The following is a 15,393-nucleotide window of genomic DNA, read 5'->3' on the forward strand; positions in this document are numbered from 1 at the left end:
CTAAGGAGCGCCGCAGGACGTGATATTCAGCAGTGGTGGTACCGCGGTGTGAGAATCGCGCTCCCTGGCTCCTGGATGATCGAAAAAAAAAATAAAGTAAGGGTGCTCGTATAAAGCAACAGTAGTTGCTTTACTGCTGTTCTGCGGCGATCATCCAGATGACAGCCATTTTGATAGGCACCAGCGCGCCTCTTATACGTCGTTAAGGTTGCGAATAGCTAAAGCAACCTCTTTTTTTTTTGTCTCAAAACTATTTTTTTTTATGTATCAGTGATATTTTGCTCCTTATGGTTGGACGGCATAAAATAGCCCTACGATGTTTGTTTGTCTTCCGTTTTGTGTTGTTGCGTGCTAATAAACCATTCTGGTGAACCAGATTTGCGCAACTGTATAATTGTGTTTGTCACTGACATCGATACAAATTACGCAATGCGGAAGTATCTTCAAAAGTAATTGAATTACATTTCTAAGTATTTCTACTCCACTCAAGATACCTTACTGTGAAAGTAACTTGAGTTGTATTTTAAATACTTTATGAAGCAGGTATTTGTAACTTAACGTAAATACTTTTATCGACTATTTTGTCCAACAATGATGTAAACAAATGCGAGGCGCACCTCACGTCACTTTCGAGTCGCCGCTGATTGGTTCAGCCGCTGAGCGACTAAGCAGTGGCGTCATGTGTCACATGACACAGGTCACGTGGCTTCGTAACGTCATAGCTCCGCCCTCCGGACCCCATTGTACCTCCAAAATGGGCGACCCCAGAAAAGCAAAAAAAAAAGCCTACGATGAGCGCCCCCCAAGGCAGAGCGAGGCACTTCATTTGAGGCGCTGGGCAGGCTTCCAGAGAGCGCCTCCGTCGGTTGATCATCAGCGCCACCGTGGCCAAGTGAGGAAACAGTGGGACTTCTAAAATCGGCATATTGAACGTTCTGATATTACGGCCAAATATAAGTAAAAGCAACTAGACATGCACAATTTTCTTTTTTCTTCTTACGTTGCTTGTGCACGCCTCAAAATTACAAAAGCGAAGACTTCGTCGAGCTTCCCTCCCTCCAAAAGCGTAACTGAAATTGCCCCCCCTTTCCCTCTCACCCTCGCCCACCATTTTTTTTTCATGTGAACTCTTGCATAAATATTTGACCTCACTTTGGGTATCAGTTTGTTTCCGGTCCCTTCGTCATCATATTGAAGACGTTTATGATGTCCGAGGAGCGTGTTTTGCCTGCAAGCTTTGCACGGTGTCATACGCAGTTGCCCGTCGCAAACTGATGCTCGTTCTCGTCGATTGAATATGCTGTTCACTTCTACTTAGAACAAAATAAACGCTGCTTGTTTAACCTTGTCTCGTGGGGTAAGTACATTTTTAAAATATTAAGTAGACTGATTTCTCGTTAGAGCCACATAGACACGGGTCGAAGTCAGTGTTCGACAAAACACTCGATAAAAGTATTTAAGTAGCTAAATACCTGCCTCATAAGGTATTTAAAATATACTCAAGTTACTTCCACTGTAAAATATCTTGAGTAGAGTACAAATACTTAGAAATGTAATTCAATTACTTTTGAATATACTTCCGCACTGCGTAATTTGTATCGATGTCAGTGACAAACACAACTATACAGTTGAGCAAATCTGGTTTAACAGAATGGTTTATAGCACGCAACAGCATAAAATTGCAAAAAGGAACAATAAAGAAAACATAGTAGGGTCATTCTATGCAGTCCAACTATAAGGAGCAAGATATCACTGATACAAGTTAAAAAAAAACATTTCTTGGACAAAAAATAAAGAAAATTGCAGTTATAATGACATCACTGAATATCACGTCCAGCGGTGCATTTTAGACGCATCGTTTAACTACAGTCCACATTCTCTATATCGGGAGTTCATTATAAACGAACTTGGGATACGGAAATGGATAACAAAGAAAGCCCACATAATAGCCACAGCACTGGTCGCACCCTCTTCAAGTAGGTTGCGTTCAGAAAGGCACTCAACGTTGGGGGGGCGCTTTGTTGGCATTTTGAGAGGTCATCCTGCTCGTAATTTGTTTCCTGTCCTGTTCTCTGCTGTTCGCGAGAGAAAAAAGTGCCTAATTGACAACAAAAGGACTAAAAGAAAAAAAAAACAAAAAAACTTGGGGTCAAATATGCAAGCAAATAAAAAAAAGCGTCTTTTTGTGTCCACTTCTCATTTTGTTCTATTTGTTATTTTCTTGACACTGAAGTCTGCATTGTTTTCGTGGGTCGTTTCCCGATCTGCGTTGCGCCTCAGTGTGGCTATCTTTACTTGCCTAAAACCACCCCTTCTGTTTGGGGATTTTGGGGGAGAAATTCTAGGAAAATAAAAAGGCGCCTTTGGGAAGACGAGGGGAATACCTTCGTTGTACGAGCTTTCGGGTGAAATACGAGTCACAATCGGCACAAAAGTGATGTTTTCACGAACTTAATCTAAGTCATCGTAGCTTATCGGAGCTAGCAACAGGATTTGGTTGTTCGAAACAATGTTCACGTTTGCTCGTCTCACGCCCACGCTGCTTCATACCAAAAAGCTCGGAAAATGGCGGAATGTCAAAAATGTACTTGAGATAATGAGTACAAGATACTCAGAAATGTAATTAAAGCACAGTATCAAATGCTCTAAATAGAAGCTATTTGCAAGATACCAAGAAACTTCAAAAAGTATTTGAAATACAGTATCTTGAGTAGAGTATTTGAGATAGGCACAAGTCTGGTCGAAATAGAGCAACCATTTTGGGCAGCTACGCGATCATGCTAATGGTGCAAGCAACAGTCCGCTCTGGAAGCGGCGAAGCGGAGAAAACGGTCCTTTCGGTTTTCGGTAACTACGATCAAACGTTCACAAAACGTCGTTCGATCAAGATGTGTCCGCGGTGCAGAGAGCAGTGAGCGTGTCAAAGGACTGATCTGACTTTAGAGTCATCGCATCGAATCCAAAGACAACGCCGGGCTTCGACCGCGTTAATTCCAAATATCGAGTCAAATAGCGCATTTAGAAATCCATATCAAGTCAGTCATTGCGAACAGAATGCTTGTTTCACACGATTTACGGCATTCATTCATCTGCGACGGCGTTGTATTTTCCACGGCCTCAACGGGAACCTGTAAAGCTTCACGGCTGCTGAGCTTGCGGGCTTGCGACAGTCCGGTGCGCAACAGTGCCTAGAGCTTCGACGTTTGGTCTTCTGCGACATCTGATAGCAATGCTAGGAATAAAATAAAATAAAAAAGACGCACGAATTAACACCTTCAAATTGACCCGTGAACAGCCCCCCGAGCAGGCAGGCTGGCGAAAGAGCCAGTGTTGCAAATATGATGAGCTACGGATGGCGCAACATCTCACACCAAACTTGATTGCCCTGAGGGTATAGGGAGCCATTCTGTGAGCAAGTCAGGATTACAGTAGGTTGTGTTCGAAACAGTGCTAATGATGGTGACGGCACACGTGACTGCTGCTGTCCAGCGATGCCGCAGGAAATCAAAACATACACGGCTAGAGTGATTCTGTTGTAGGCGAAGCACTAAAGAATGGGAATGGGTACTAGCTGACACAGTATTCAGTGACACTAGGGCTTAGGCAAGCTCGTCGTCGTCGCCGTTGCCTCGCCATCAAAGTCGCCTCCTTGAACACAAGAGCTAGATCTCCCAAGCAAACTTAGCCGACATTTTCATTGGACCAGTTTCCTGTGGAACTTGGATCACTCTGAATGGCACCCATTGAAGGTTTGTCGGTGCATTGGTGAAATGATACGTTTACATTCTTGTCTTCAGTCAGTCCAGCAGGCTGTGAGACTTGGCTGGCGCTGCGGTGAACAACACAACTGCGTCTCATTTCGCCTGGAGTGAATTAAATCCCTGCGCATGCTCCGTTTTACAGTGACCGCCTTTTTTTTTTTTTCTCGCATGCTCCGTTTTACAGTGACCGCCTTGACACGACGGCAGCGAGATCAACCTGTATGAGTTTAAAACAACCATGAAGATTCCGTTCCCCTCTTCAACTCTATCATAGCACCCTATAGGTTGAAAGCAACCGAATGGTGTCTCTTGAACGGACAACTGCCGAGACGAAAGCTTGACAAAGACACGCAGCACGAGCTCTTTGTTTGGGTAGCGTGCCCGAACACCGACCGTGGTGTGGGCGATCGATGACGGGCGAAAAATATACCCTTTCCGAATCGAAGTCGCCGGGACCAGGGGTGGGCGGCGTAGACTGGAGAACACCGGTTGCCCTGGGGAACGAGCCGAGAACGACGCTCGCTCGTGACACTGCACCAGTATCGAGTCAACAAGTCGCCGTTCCGGGCCATATCTACAGCCATGAGGGACACGACACTACGGTGAGAACGTCGTCGTTAATTAGCAGGCCGCACTGTATATGGTCATTTTCCCGCTGAGCAAACCGTGGTCGAGTGGCGTGCGTGTTTCTTCAGCGACACAATGTCCAAGACTCGCACAATACCATGACGGTGCCTCAAAGTGACTGGTCTCATTTCGAATTTCGGAGCCTCGGGATGACACGCGACGTTTTGTAAAATATGACATCACCGGAATAAATATTTAACAAGAGCCAGTACTGAGCAACTTCAAAACGTTAATGAAAAGAGAGTTAGTATGCAGGCGAGCTGGTGATAGTTAATCATGATGTTTAAAGCCCGATACTGTGTTGAGGGAACAAATAGAAAACTACGAATTCAACGAAAAAGACACAAGAAAAGGCGTTTCAAACGCCAAATTGAATCCATCGGGGCAATATAAGGAGCGAGTGAAAATAAACGATATAGCTACGTTTGAGGCGTCTTCTCCTGTGTCTTTCGACTTCAATGTCTCCTATTTTTTCGCTCACCACAGTCTCGGGTTTTAAACATCATGTTCGAAACAAGGTAAGCAATACAAGTTTACCAGCCTTGTAGCAACAATCAACAGATTATTGTCACTAATGATAATAAACCTTTTTCTAAATTACCCAAGCATCAAGGAGAATGCAAGGATTGGTGTTCTACGCGCCGCACGTGCTGGCCTCAGCAGTAGCAACTTTTCTAAAGCAAATACCTAAAACAAATGACATCTTGCACGAGCGTTCATCAACGCCTTATTTTAGTTATTTACTTGGAATCTTTTATACGGGGAAGGCGTGCGCGTGTGGCGCATGGAACACCAATCCCTGCATTATCCTTGATGCTTGTGGAATTTAGCAATAGGTCTATTGATGAGGTGACGAAAACTGATGATGCCCCCCGTATTGAAAGCGAAAAGTCTATTGAAGTTTTTTTTTTCCCGCTACGTGAAGGCGATGTCCTTATTTGAATCAATCGTGACATTCCGGCTTTTAGTCTATTTTGGCGTTAATCACTGATCATAATAGCTTAGTAACTTGGGCCATGTACCTCGATCATCAATATTTTCGGCTAATCCCGTTTTATTTTCGGGCACCAGATGTTTCAGGCGTCTGGAAAACAAGGTGTCGCTCAAGTCTCGCTGCCTGAAGAAAGTTGCGCAACTGCTGATGATGGGAAACCCGACGAGGGACGGCAACGGGCACAACCCGTTTTGTCGCTTCCCCAGCAACCTGGTTGAGGAACTCGTCGAGACCGTGATCCAGTTGTCCCCCAAAGCCAGGGACAAGCTGACCCCTGACGTTTGTGCGGAGGACCTGCACGTCCTTCTATGTAGCGGACGCCTTCGCCACTTTTCACTCTGGGACGTGGAGATGCACAGCCGGGACTTTTCGAGTGCACTGAAGCAGATGGCGAACCACAGCGGACTTCTGCGTGAGATCGAAATCGACGGGGTCTACGTGCGCGGTAAGAGACCAGAGACCATACTGCGGAGCTTCGAGAACATCGGACGCCTCCTGCGCTCCGCGCGACAGCTCCAAGTTCTCAAGCTCGGGCTAAGCTCGCGGTCTCTCGTAGACCTGCTCCAGCTGTCCGATCTCGAGGAGCTTTCGCTCACCTATGACTGTCACGTGGAACTGGACGAGGTTGTTACTCTGTGGGAGAGGACGGGAGGCGTGCTCTTGCCAAGGCTTAGGTCGTTCTACTACGGAGACTATTTCTCGTCGGCCTCCAGCCGCACCGTCGCGCACCTGCTGCAGCACTGTCCCCTCCTCGTTGACCTCAGGGCCGACGCCGCGGGGGCCCTGCTCGCCATCCACGAGAAGCAGTTCCACCGTGACGGTCGTCTGGACACCAGGTACCGCTTGCAGAAGACGGTTTTGGGGTCCTACATCTACGGCACCAAGGAGGACGCCGCCGGCCCTTCACCCCTCTGTGTCCAGATAGCGACCACGACGTGTCCGCTACTGGTGGACTTGGACATCTACGTGGACAGCCATGACTCCATCCTCTCCTTGACCGAGTTCTCCCATCTCCAGTACCTCAAGATCATGTGGGTCAACTCCAAGGTAGCAGGATGCTTCGAAACGAGTACGCTGAGTCTCTTGCACGAAGTCGGCTGCCAGCTGCTCGAACTTTGCCTTCACTCCTTCGTGAAGGTCGACCTAAACGCCGTAACGTCTCTCTGTCCTTCCTTGGAGGCATTCGGCTTGATTCAATGCAGGACAGTCGCAAACCATGGACCAGTGTCGGAACCTTTTTCGAAGCTTTCGAAACTCCGATTCATCCCTCCGGCGGAGTACCCGGATATTCAAGCCGAGGACGACCTCGTCTGTCTGCTGTGCTCCTGTTATGACCTGACATCGTTCGTTGCTGACGTGGTTACGGATAATTTCCTGTTTCTAGTGGAAAGACTGCTGTCTGTGAACAGTTTTTCGAGACTGCAGCTGGTGGGAATGTACTGCCAGCAGCCTACGCCTTCGCTGAGGGACGGCCTGCTGACCTTTCTGGCGGCTTGCAGCAGCCTCAAGTACATCGTGGTGGCTGATAGTGACATCAGCGATCTGGCGCTACAGGCGAACCCTAGTTTGATAGTGAGGTACGAGTACCTTTACGTTGGACTCTGAGGCGCACAAAATGTTCGGGGCTGGGGTCTCTTGTTCTCCTTCGATGAAACGATAAGGTGCCGACTGTTTTCCATGGAGGGAGACAAAAGTTGAATTTTGTCCTGTGAATTATTTGCTCTGCGCATGGCGGTAGAGTCGCTGTTGCACCGAGCGCAAACTGAACCTGCCGCCGGGCGAAGCTTCTGGTTGTACACCGCAGGTTAGCTTCATAGAGCAAGCTCAATCTAAGACTGCATATTCAAAAATTGGGAGCGTCCTTAAACCTTCAACGTTCTGGAATGAATGAAAGGAAGTATTTAAGAAGTGATCATGTTAAGCCACCTTCTATAGTATAGGTGACATTGCATCAATGTATATGCTATATATATAAAAAGTGAAGGTCAGGTGATTTGGGGCCACGTTACATATATTTTCCCGCTAAATTTAGCAGGGAAACTACACTGGTGTATAGGTCACGTGACGTCATTTACGTGTCATCAGTTTCCCCGCCAATTTAGCGGGGAAACGGAGTTGGCGTATAAATCATGTGACGTCAATTTTTCCGCTAAACTTAGCTGGGAAACTGATTTGTTCTATAGGTCCCGTGACGTCAGGTCACGTGATATCAAATTTCCCGTTAAATTTAGGGGAAAATTAAATTGGTATATAGGTCATGCGACGTCCACTTTTCCGCTAAATTTAGCGGGGAAACTTAGATGGTCTGTAAGTCCCATAACGTCAGGCCTCGTGACATCAAATTTCCCGCTAAATTTAGCGGGGAAACTGAGTTCGTGCATAGGTAGCGTAAAATAGATTTCCCCGCTAAATTTAGCGGGAAATGCGTGGAGGGACAGAAAACATTTTGGGATTGGGGGTAGCGTTACGACTCGCATTTTATGCTTTAAAAGCTTCCGTATACTCTGTTTCATACTTAGCGTGCAGCGGTGTCAAAGCTACTGGCGCGAGCATGGTGCTTGATCTCGTTGATCATTCGCACGAGTTCTCGCGCAAACAAAACCATAGATAAAGCCACGCGCTGGCGCCAGTAGCTTTGACACCGTTGCACACTAAGTATGAAACAGAGTATAGTGTTCATCAAGCACTCGCTACTCAGCGTCCACTTCCTTGTGCTGTGGAGGTATTCTCTGCAGTGCTGTCAAATCTCTTTGCTCGAACGTGTGCGCGAAAGAGACGCGCTGCGAAGCCACGTGGTCGCGCAGCAGTGCGCAGCTGCAGCACTGTCCGAGGAGATCACATTTTGTGCTATTATTCCGAAAACAAGATTTCTAAGAAAAATACAAACGCGCAGACTGGGGGCCGTGGAGCGGAGCAATACAAGATGTGCAGCACAATCTGTCCCGCGCGTGCTCGTTGACCATGCTTTGGCTGAGCGTGCGCCGCGGTGTTATCGAACACTCCGGATAACACGTCTCCTTTTCCAGCTCGCGCTGGAGGTCTGCAGATATTATGCGGTAACAGACTGTAATTATTCCGCACAGATGCTCGTATATTTGGGGAAGGAGTGCGTGCTTGTTAGCGATTATGTCAGCGGGAGCGTTCGATTGTTCCGCGTCCCTCACGTCTGTGTATACGGTTAGTGGCCCGCGAGGTGCGACTCGTGCTCTTTGAGCACCCGCTCGGGGTTCCTAATAAAAGGGAGTATAGTTTATTTGCTGCTGCCGCCCTTTAGTTGCTCGTCTGGGGACGATCAGTTTTAGAGTTCGCGCTGCCACTGGGTCCGGACATTTCATCGGATATCATTTCATCAACCCAAAATTCCATCACATGCCGTGAGATGAAAAAAAAAGAGGAAGTCCGTCGTTTTATTGCGCAGGGAGACGGCATTCGTCTGATGCAATGACCTCGCTTTATAGTTTCGGTCAAATCATCGCCGTATACGCAATAAATCCTGCGTCCTATTTATGATGAGGTTTGCTAAGAGGCGTCTTATGCTAGTCTCGATAATATAAGGCTGCATTGCTCCTGGTCGGGTCCCTTACAGTACCACGTGTTCCTTTGCAGTAGCGTGTACTCCGTTCACACTTAGGCTGAGACGAGAAGCTCCGCCTTCAGCGCGAACTTTCTTCCCTTGCTAACACAAGTGGGAACGCGCAGGCACGCGCAACCAAAGCGCTGCGGAAGCCAGCGAGCTAGCGCTGAAGGCGGAGCTTCTGGTCTCAGCTTAGAGCGGAGTATAGTCAGGAATAATTTTCGGGGGGGGGGGGGGGGGGGGGGTGTTTTGCCCCATTCTCGCGTGTAGTAGTCGATGTATCTGTGCAATTCAAGGGTACGGACACGGCCGTCCTCAACCCTCCGGCTGGCTGAAACATTTCGGTAGTCATTCAAATTTTTTCTTCCTTCGCTAAAAAAAAAAAAAAAGAAGAAGGTCATGATTTCGGGGAAAATTGACCCCCCAAACCACCCCTCTGCCTACGCCAATGTTCCTTTGAGCAGTGAACACGAGGACGCAAGCGTAGCTTTCTGGAAGAAATTACAACGTCGCGGTTCACATAATAAGTGTTTGGAAGGTCGAAGTTCAATGCGTGCATCTTACGCAGTTGGATTACCGCATTATAACGAACAATTCGATGAAACGCCGTTGGATAAAATGCCCGGTGACCCGGCGTAGCCTGCATAGCGTACTGTAACTGGATGACGCTTGTGCTCTAACTGAACGAAGGCTTTACTCGCTGAGTGCACAGATTTGCTCGCAAGAAGATATCGGTAAATAAAAGAGAATAAACGTTCTAGCGCAGTAGCGTAGAGCACCTTCGTGCATACGCACTGGTGGCGACATCTGGGTGTCATCTCCGTTCTTTTACGGACGAGTTTATGTAAAAAGGTAAATTCCACCTCGAACATCATAAGCAGACCCGGCTGCACGAAAAAGCACGAAACTTGCTTTGTTGAGTGTACAGAAGAGATTGTGTACTCCGTGCCATTATCGTGCGGGCGTCGTTATGTGGGGCAGACTGGTCGCTGCCTAAATGAAATTTTGAGGGAACAGCGTTACAACGTTGATGCCGTCATATCAGGACACCTCGGTGTGCATTGCCGGGATTGTGGTTGTACTCCGACGTTCACAGATTGTACAGCACTAAACAAAAACGGAAACAAAACCACGAGGGAAATACTCGAGGCTCGAGAAATTGCTAGATTAGGGCTGCAACGTGTCAGCGCACCCCCTTTATCGTTATCCGAAAAAGAATTGCAGTTTCTTGACCAAGCGTGACTATAGTTTCGGCTGGGTGCCGATGAGTGATGCAAGAATTTGAGCCTTTTTATGTTGTGTTTTAAGATTTTTACGATGTGTATTTTATATCTTCCTAACTTGTTTGTGTTGTTGCCGGTCATATATACCGAGCTGCAGCGGAAATAAAGTTCAGTTGTAAGTAGCGCTGTGTCTGTGTCTGTGTCCGTTGTCCGGTAGCGCTTTTTAATCATGACCTCCCAGAGTTCATTCATGTTTTCGTCGGCACGCGCCAGCGGTAATTGTTTTAGAGCGTGTGAGCTGTTGGTTCCCCGGTTTCTCGACGGCATGAGTGTAAACAAAAAGTTTTTCGGCTCAATTCAGCGGAAAAATTGACGTCACGTGAGCTATCCACCGATTCAGTTTCCCCGCTAAATTTGTCAGGAATACACGCGACGTCCTTAAAACAGTTTATTCATCAGCAACGTATCGACGAATGTCAATCGATCGTCAGCGTCATATCGTCGAGTAAGCGCAAAGCCGACGCTGTCTAAACGCCTCACGTCGGGTGATGGTGGCGCAATGTTTTTGTCAGGGTGCACGTCTCCACCCTGACATGTCTGAGACACAGGAGTCACGGTGTAAGTAACCTGGCGCATTGTTTTCCTCGGACAACAAGCAGTCTTGGGTTTTCCTCGGACAACAAGCAGTCTACGCGTTACTGTAGCTTCGTTACTTTTTTGGTAACTTCTAACTGTAACGAGTTACTTTTTAAAAATATAACTTGTAACTGCAGTTCTATTACTTTTTCTCAGGTAACGATGAAAGTAACGACGTTACTTTTGTCGTTATTTCGAAGTTTCTTTAAGATAATATATCATTGAACGCGTACAATCTAGCTGTTCCTTGCACTTTCCAAATTGTCTGTTCCTGCATCTCGAACGTCAAGTTGGCCTTGCACAAGCTTCCGTATACGTTCTTTCTCGCGAGTCACGACTCGAATATAGCCACGTGTAAATTTGAGAAAACAAAAATCTAGCTATTTTTACAAACTGGATTGTGCTTTGTGACTCAACACTTACATCTTAGTATCTTGGAGCACTATCTATGTTGCGGTTTTTCTTTTTTTCTGCGCAAAAGCTTTTTAATCGGGTCAATCAACCGTGAAACAACAATACACGCGGAGGGCACGCGGGGCGCCGGATTAGTGGTGTATTTTGATTTACGCCAGTACACCTGCGTGGTGTCAACAGTCGAGGCAAAATGTACTGCTGTTTGCGCGGGGTTTGTTTCTGGCTTGGCGGGTACGAGCTGAAATATGTCCCGGCACTCTGTGAACTCAGCGCAACCGTCAACGAGCCAGCAATGGGTCAGTGCTATCAAGGATAGGATAACAACAAAGAACTATCATGGCCGACGTACAAGAGTATTTTGCTTTGTTGAAGGTGGTTGCATACAAAAGCGTAAAAAGCGTACCTTTATATTCTATGAAACAGAACTTAAGGACGGGCGTTTTCTAGTTTTTCCTAATTTTACTAATTTTTTGTGCTGCAAAAAAGTAACTGAAAAATAACTTCGTTACTTCTTAAAAGTAACTGTAACGAGTTACTCTTTTGTTGCGGTAACTGTAACGGTAATTTCGCTACTTTCTTTCTGAAAGTAACTGTAACTGTAACGAATTACTTTTGAAAAGTAACTTACCCAAGACTGACAGCAAGTAGTCAACGGTGTGACCATCCAGTCGACCGACGCAGTCAAGCAGCGCCAAAGCCGCATATCGCTCGTCGACTTTTGCCAGCTAGACCAACCACGCACACCGAATATGATTTTTTTATCTGCGTCATTGGTTAAGCCGGTGATACACTCGCTCCGTGACGCAGCCTCGGCGGCGCTCGGACTTGTTGTGCAATCCAATGTGCTGCATTTCACATTCAACCTCAACTAAGGCCATGCAGAACGCAAGGTTGCCTACTTCTTGCGCAGGGGTTGCCCTGATGTCAGAATACCGAGCTCTTCAAAGTCACCTGGCGATTATTAGAAGGTCAAAACCAGCGCACAACGGCGGAACAACTGACATCGTGGAACGTGCTAGAGATTCCTTAAGATTGCGAACGTCGTAGCGCAGCGAACGAAGCCGACTAAAGTTCCTCAATACTCTTTTTTACAAGTAACGAAAATCAATATAAATGACAAAGCACATTCCGCTGGAACAAAATGGCGTCATTTAGTTCAATCTCCTGGTGTGCGCCGCCACTCGCTTCCTAAAACCTGCACAGTCACGCAGTCGGCGCTTCAAAGAATGTCGCTACTTGTAGCAAGCTTTTATCTAGGAACTTCAGAGCCGACGAGTCTATCAAACAGCGTTGGAAATGCAACGTAAATTGCGATCATCACCTTTTTTGTGAGCCGAGTCTGTGCCTTCTAATTCAACCAAACGCAAAAAAAGTGTGCCGTGACCTTGTGGTTTCTGTCCGCCATTGTGCAGGGAGTCCACAACTGCCGACAAATGGCAGTATTTCGAAAGGAGTCTAGACCTCGAGGCTTATAGCTTTAGGATTTACCCACGATCCTTCCAATCAAAGCCAGTCGGAGGTTCTGACGTCACCGCAAGTGAACGATCCGCACGACATCTGAGGGAACCAATCACACAGCGCAAAAAGTAGAATCTTAGAGCATCTGCTCTGACCGGCTGAACCAACCACGTAGTGAAAGATCCTGCGCTTTTTCTACGTGCGTGAGTAAAACCGCAACACGTCAGAACCTTGTCTCTTCACCGTAAATAATTGCTAGCTTACCGAAGCGCCAATAGCGCAAAATATTTCACGTGTATCTCTCAGTGGTGCCGGTGGAACTGGATGCGAAGGAAGAAAAAAAGAGCATCCAAGCTCCAACTTTCGCGGTTCTCCGAAGCGCCTCTCGGCGCGCTCCATGGTTGCTCGAAAACTGCGCGACACTGCCGCTCACGTGACCAGTGCCAGCCAAGCGGGCGCGCTCGCAAACTTTTCGGAGGTGTCCAATCGGAGAAACGTGGAGTGGAAATTCGTCGCGCTGCGTCAATGCACGACAAGCAAACGCAGGACATCTACTGGCGTTGCTTTTTCGCAGTGCAGCAACGCACAGTGGGAAGCGCACTCGAGGGAGCTAACGAAACCACCCAAACATGCGCCAAAGACGAGGACTATTGCACCCAAGGACTGACTGTCAGTGTTCAATACGAAGATCAAATTCGATAGCACTTTATTCCGAGGGTTAGTTGGAACTTTCGAAAATCCGCCCGAGTCTACCAACGATTCATCAGCGAAGCGACGCCTGGGCTATCGTGTCGATACAAAGAAATCAACTTACGGCGCATGTAGTCGCAAATTTATCACATTTTACTGAAATGTAAAAGGGAAAGCGGTTTGGAGGACGCAGCAATCGCATCACTGCGTCTATAATTTTTGTGTTGTAGTCCGCGGAACCAGTTGATTTAGCCCAGTCACTACAACGCGAACAATCTCTGCCTTGCACTTCATGATGACGTTGAACACCGGCAACTAGCATGGAGGTTGAGTCGACGGCCATTCGGAGCGAGAGCCTCGATAAACTGCGTTAGGCTCGATGCAGCTGCTACGTATCCCGACGATCGTTTGATGGGCATGCCCCGCTACAACGTAGCCGTCGAGTTCGAAAAAGTAAGGTGGAAGGGATGCGGCCGCACCGTGTTCGTAGCGGCGAGTGACAGCACTTTTCTAACGTTATGTTCGTGCACGCGTTTCAACCGGCCTTGTCTGTTCGTGATATGGACGCCCTTTGCCTCTTCATCACGTCGTTTCCACGCTTCGAGAGCCTCCTCGGGGCTTGATTGCCGAGTACGGGCGAGCGTGTCGCGAGTCCGACCATGCTGCGATCGGTCGGCGGTGGCCCCCGATTGCACGCTCGACGAGACGCCGCCGCATCGGCTTTTGCCGTCCGCGCCAAGGTAACATTGCGTCGTTTACTAGTACTTTGCGAAATCGCAACAATTTTACTACGAGCGGCTCCTAGAGACGCTCGCGTATGAAGCTAGTGGGGCGCGTACTGAAGCCTGTTTTGCCGACACGACCGCCATTCGCGTCGGCACTTGGTCGGCGGCATATCGAAACTTTCTGCTCGTCACGCGATCGCACCAACGCCGAAAAACCCTGCGCCTGCTGGCTGAACGTTATCTCGGCACGTTTTAATCCGTTCGCTTTAGTGCCCCGGTACATGCGCTGACCTGGGACTGGTTTGGACTAACCAAACTTCGCAACGTCGCCACGGGACGGCGTCACAGCAGCACTGGCTGTGGCGCCATCTATCAATTGGTAGGGCCAGAAGCGCCTCTGCCAACTTCAACACAAGTACGGCTTCTTTTCGGAGCCTCTTGATGCGTCGACGGCGACGGAGTGGACGTCGGAAGTTAGGAAGAGGGTTCGAGACTGCGAGACCCAACAATGACTCCAGGACGCCTAAACGAAGTCGACGCTGGGGGTGTGCCTCACCAACAAAACGAACATAACCTCGGAAGTCCGGCTGTATGACAACAGCCTGGGTAGCCTCTTCTTGTTCGAGGCACGTGCCGGAGCCCTCTGGACGCTGTCTTATAGGCGTCGTTTCGACACCACTGTTGCTTCAACAACGTGTAAGGTGTTTGGGGTAAACGACGAAACGGTGGAGCACATTGTGCTAGACTGTGCGAGACTCGAGCCATCTCGGCCCACGACTTCCGAAACCCTTAGCGCTCGCTCAAGCGTTGGGCTTCACTGGCAGTGAAATCGGATAATTCACAGCAGCCTGCTGCCCAGCTTCGGGGCTGAAGGTAGCTTCCAACGACACAAACAGGCTTGTTGCAGACACGAAAAGGAGACTGGAGGACTACTGGCAGAAGATCCACGTCAGGAAGCATTAATATATTTACGCTCCCAGGCTTGGGCACGAAACAAACCTTGTTTAAGTCCTCCCGATTCAAAGGGAAATAGCCGCATCATCATCATCATCTGTGCCTCTAAGGCTGTGGAAACTGGCTGGGAAACACCTTCTGCAAGAGCCGACAGATGGCGGGCGGGGTGCGGATGCGCGCTTTTGACACCCTCGGAAGCTCCAAGCCACCGGCTTTGGAGACCTGTGGACGCACACGGGCTGCGGTTCCCTGCCTCGACCAGTGTTGTGCCAAATACTCAACAAAAGTATTTAGGATACTAAATACTCACTTGAAAATGTAGTGAGAGTAGCATTTA

General features: G+C 48.1%; 1 protein-coding gene across 1 annotated transcript; it reads left to right on the forward strand.

Moving 5' to 3' along the window:
* The first annotated feature begins 4,343 nt into the window (after positions 1-4,343).
* LOC8052032 lies at positions 4,344-6,987 on the forward strand. The gene is made up of 2 exons (XM_002434009.5): positions 4,344-4,363; positions 5,460-6,987. The coding sequence occupies exons 1-2, from the start codon at positions 4,344-4,346 to the stop codon at positions 6,985-6,987; spliced, it is 1,548 nt and encodes a 515-aa protein (XP_002434054.5).
* Positions 6,988-15,393: the final 8,406 nt, after the last annotated feature.

This window comes from Ixodes scapularis, unplaced genomic scaffold, assembly GCF_016920785.2.
Source record: "Ixodes scapularis isolate PalLabHiFi unplaced genomic scaffold, ASM1692078v2 PGA_scaffold7__128_contigs__length_106722199, whole genome shotgun sequence".
Taxonomy (NCBI): domain Eukaryota; kingdom Metazoa; phylum Arthropoda; class Arachnida; order Ixodida; family Ixodidae; genus Ixodes; species Ixodes scapularis.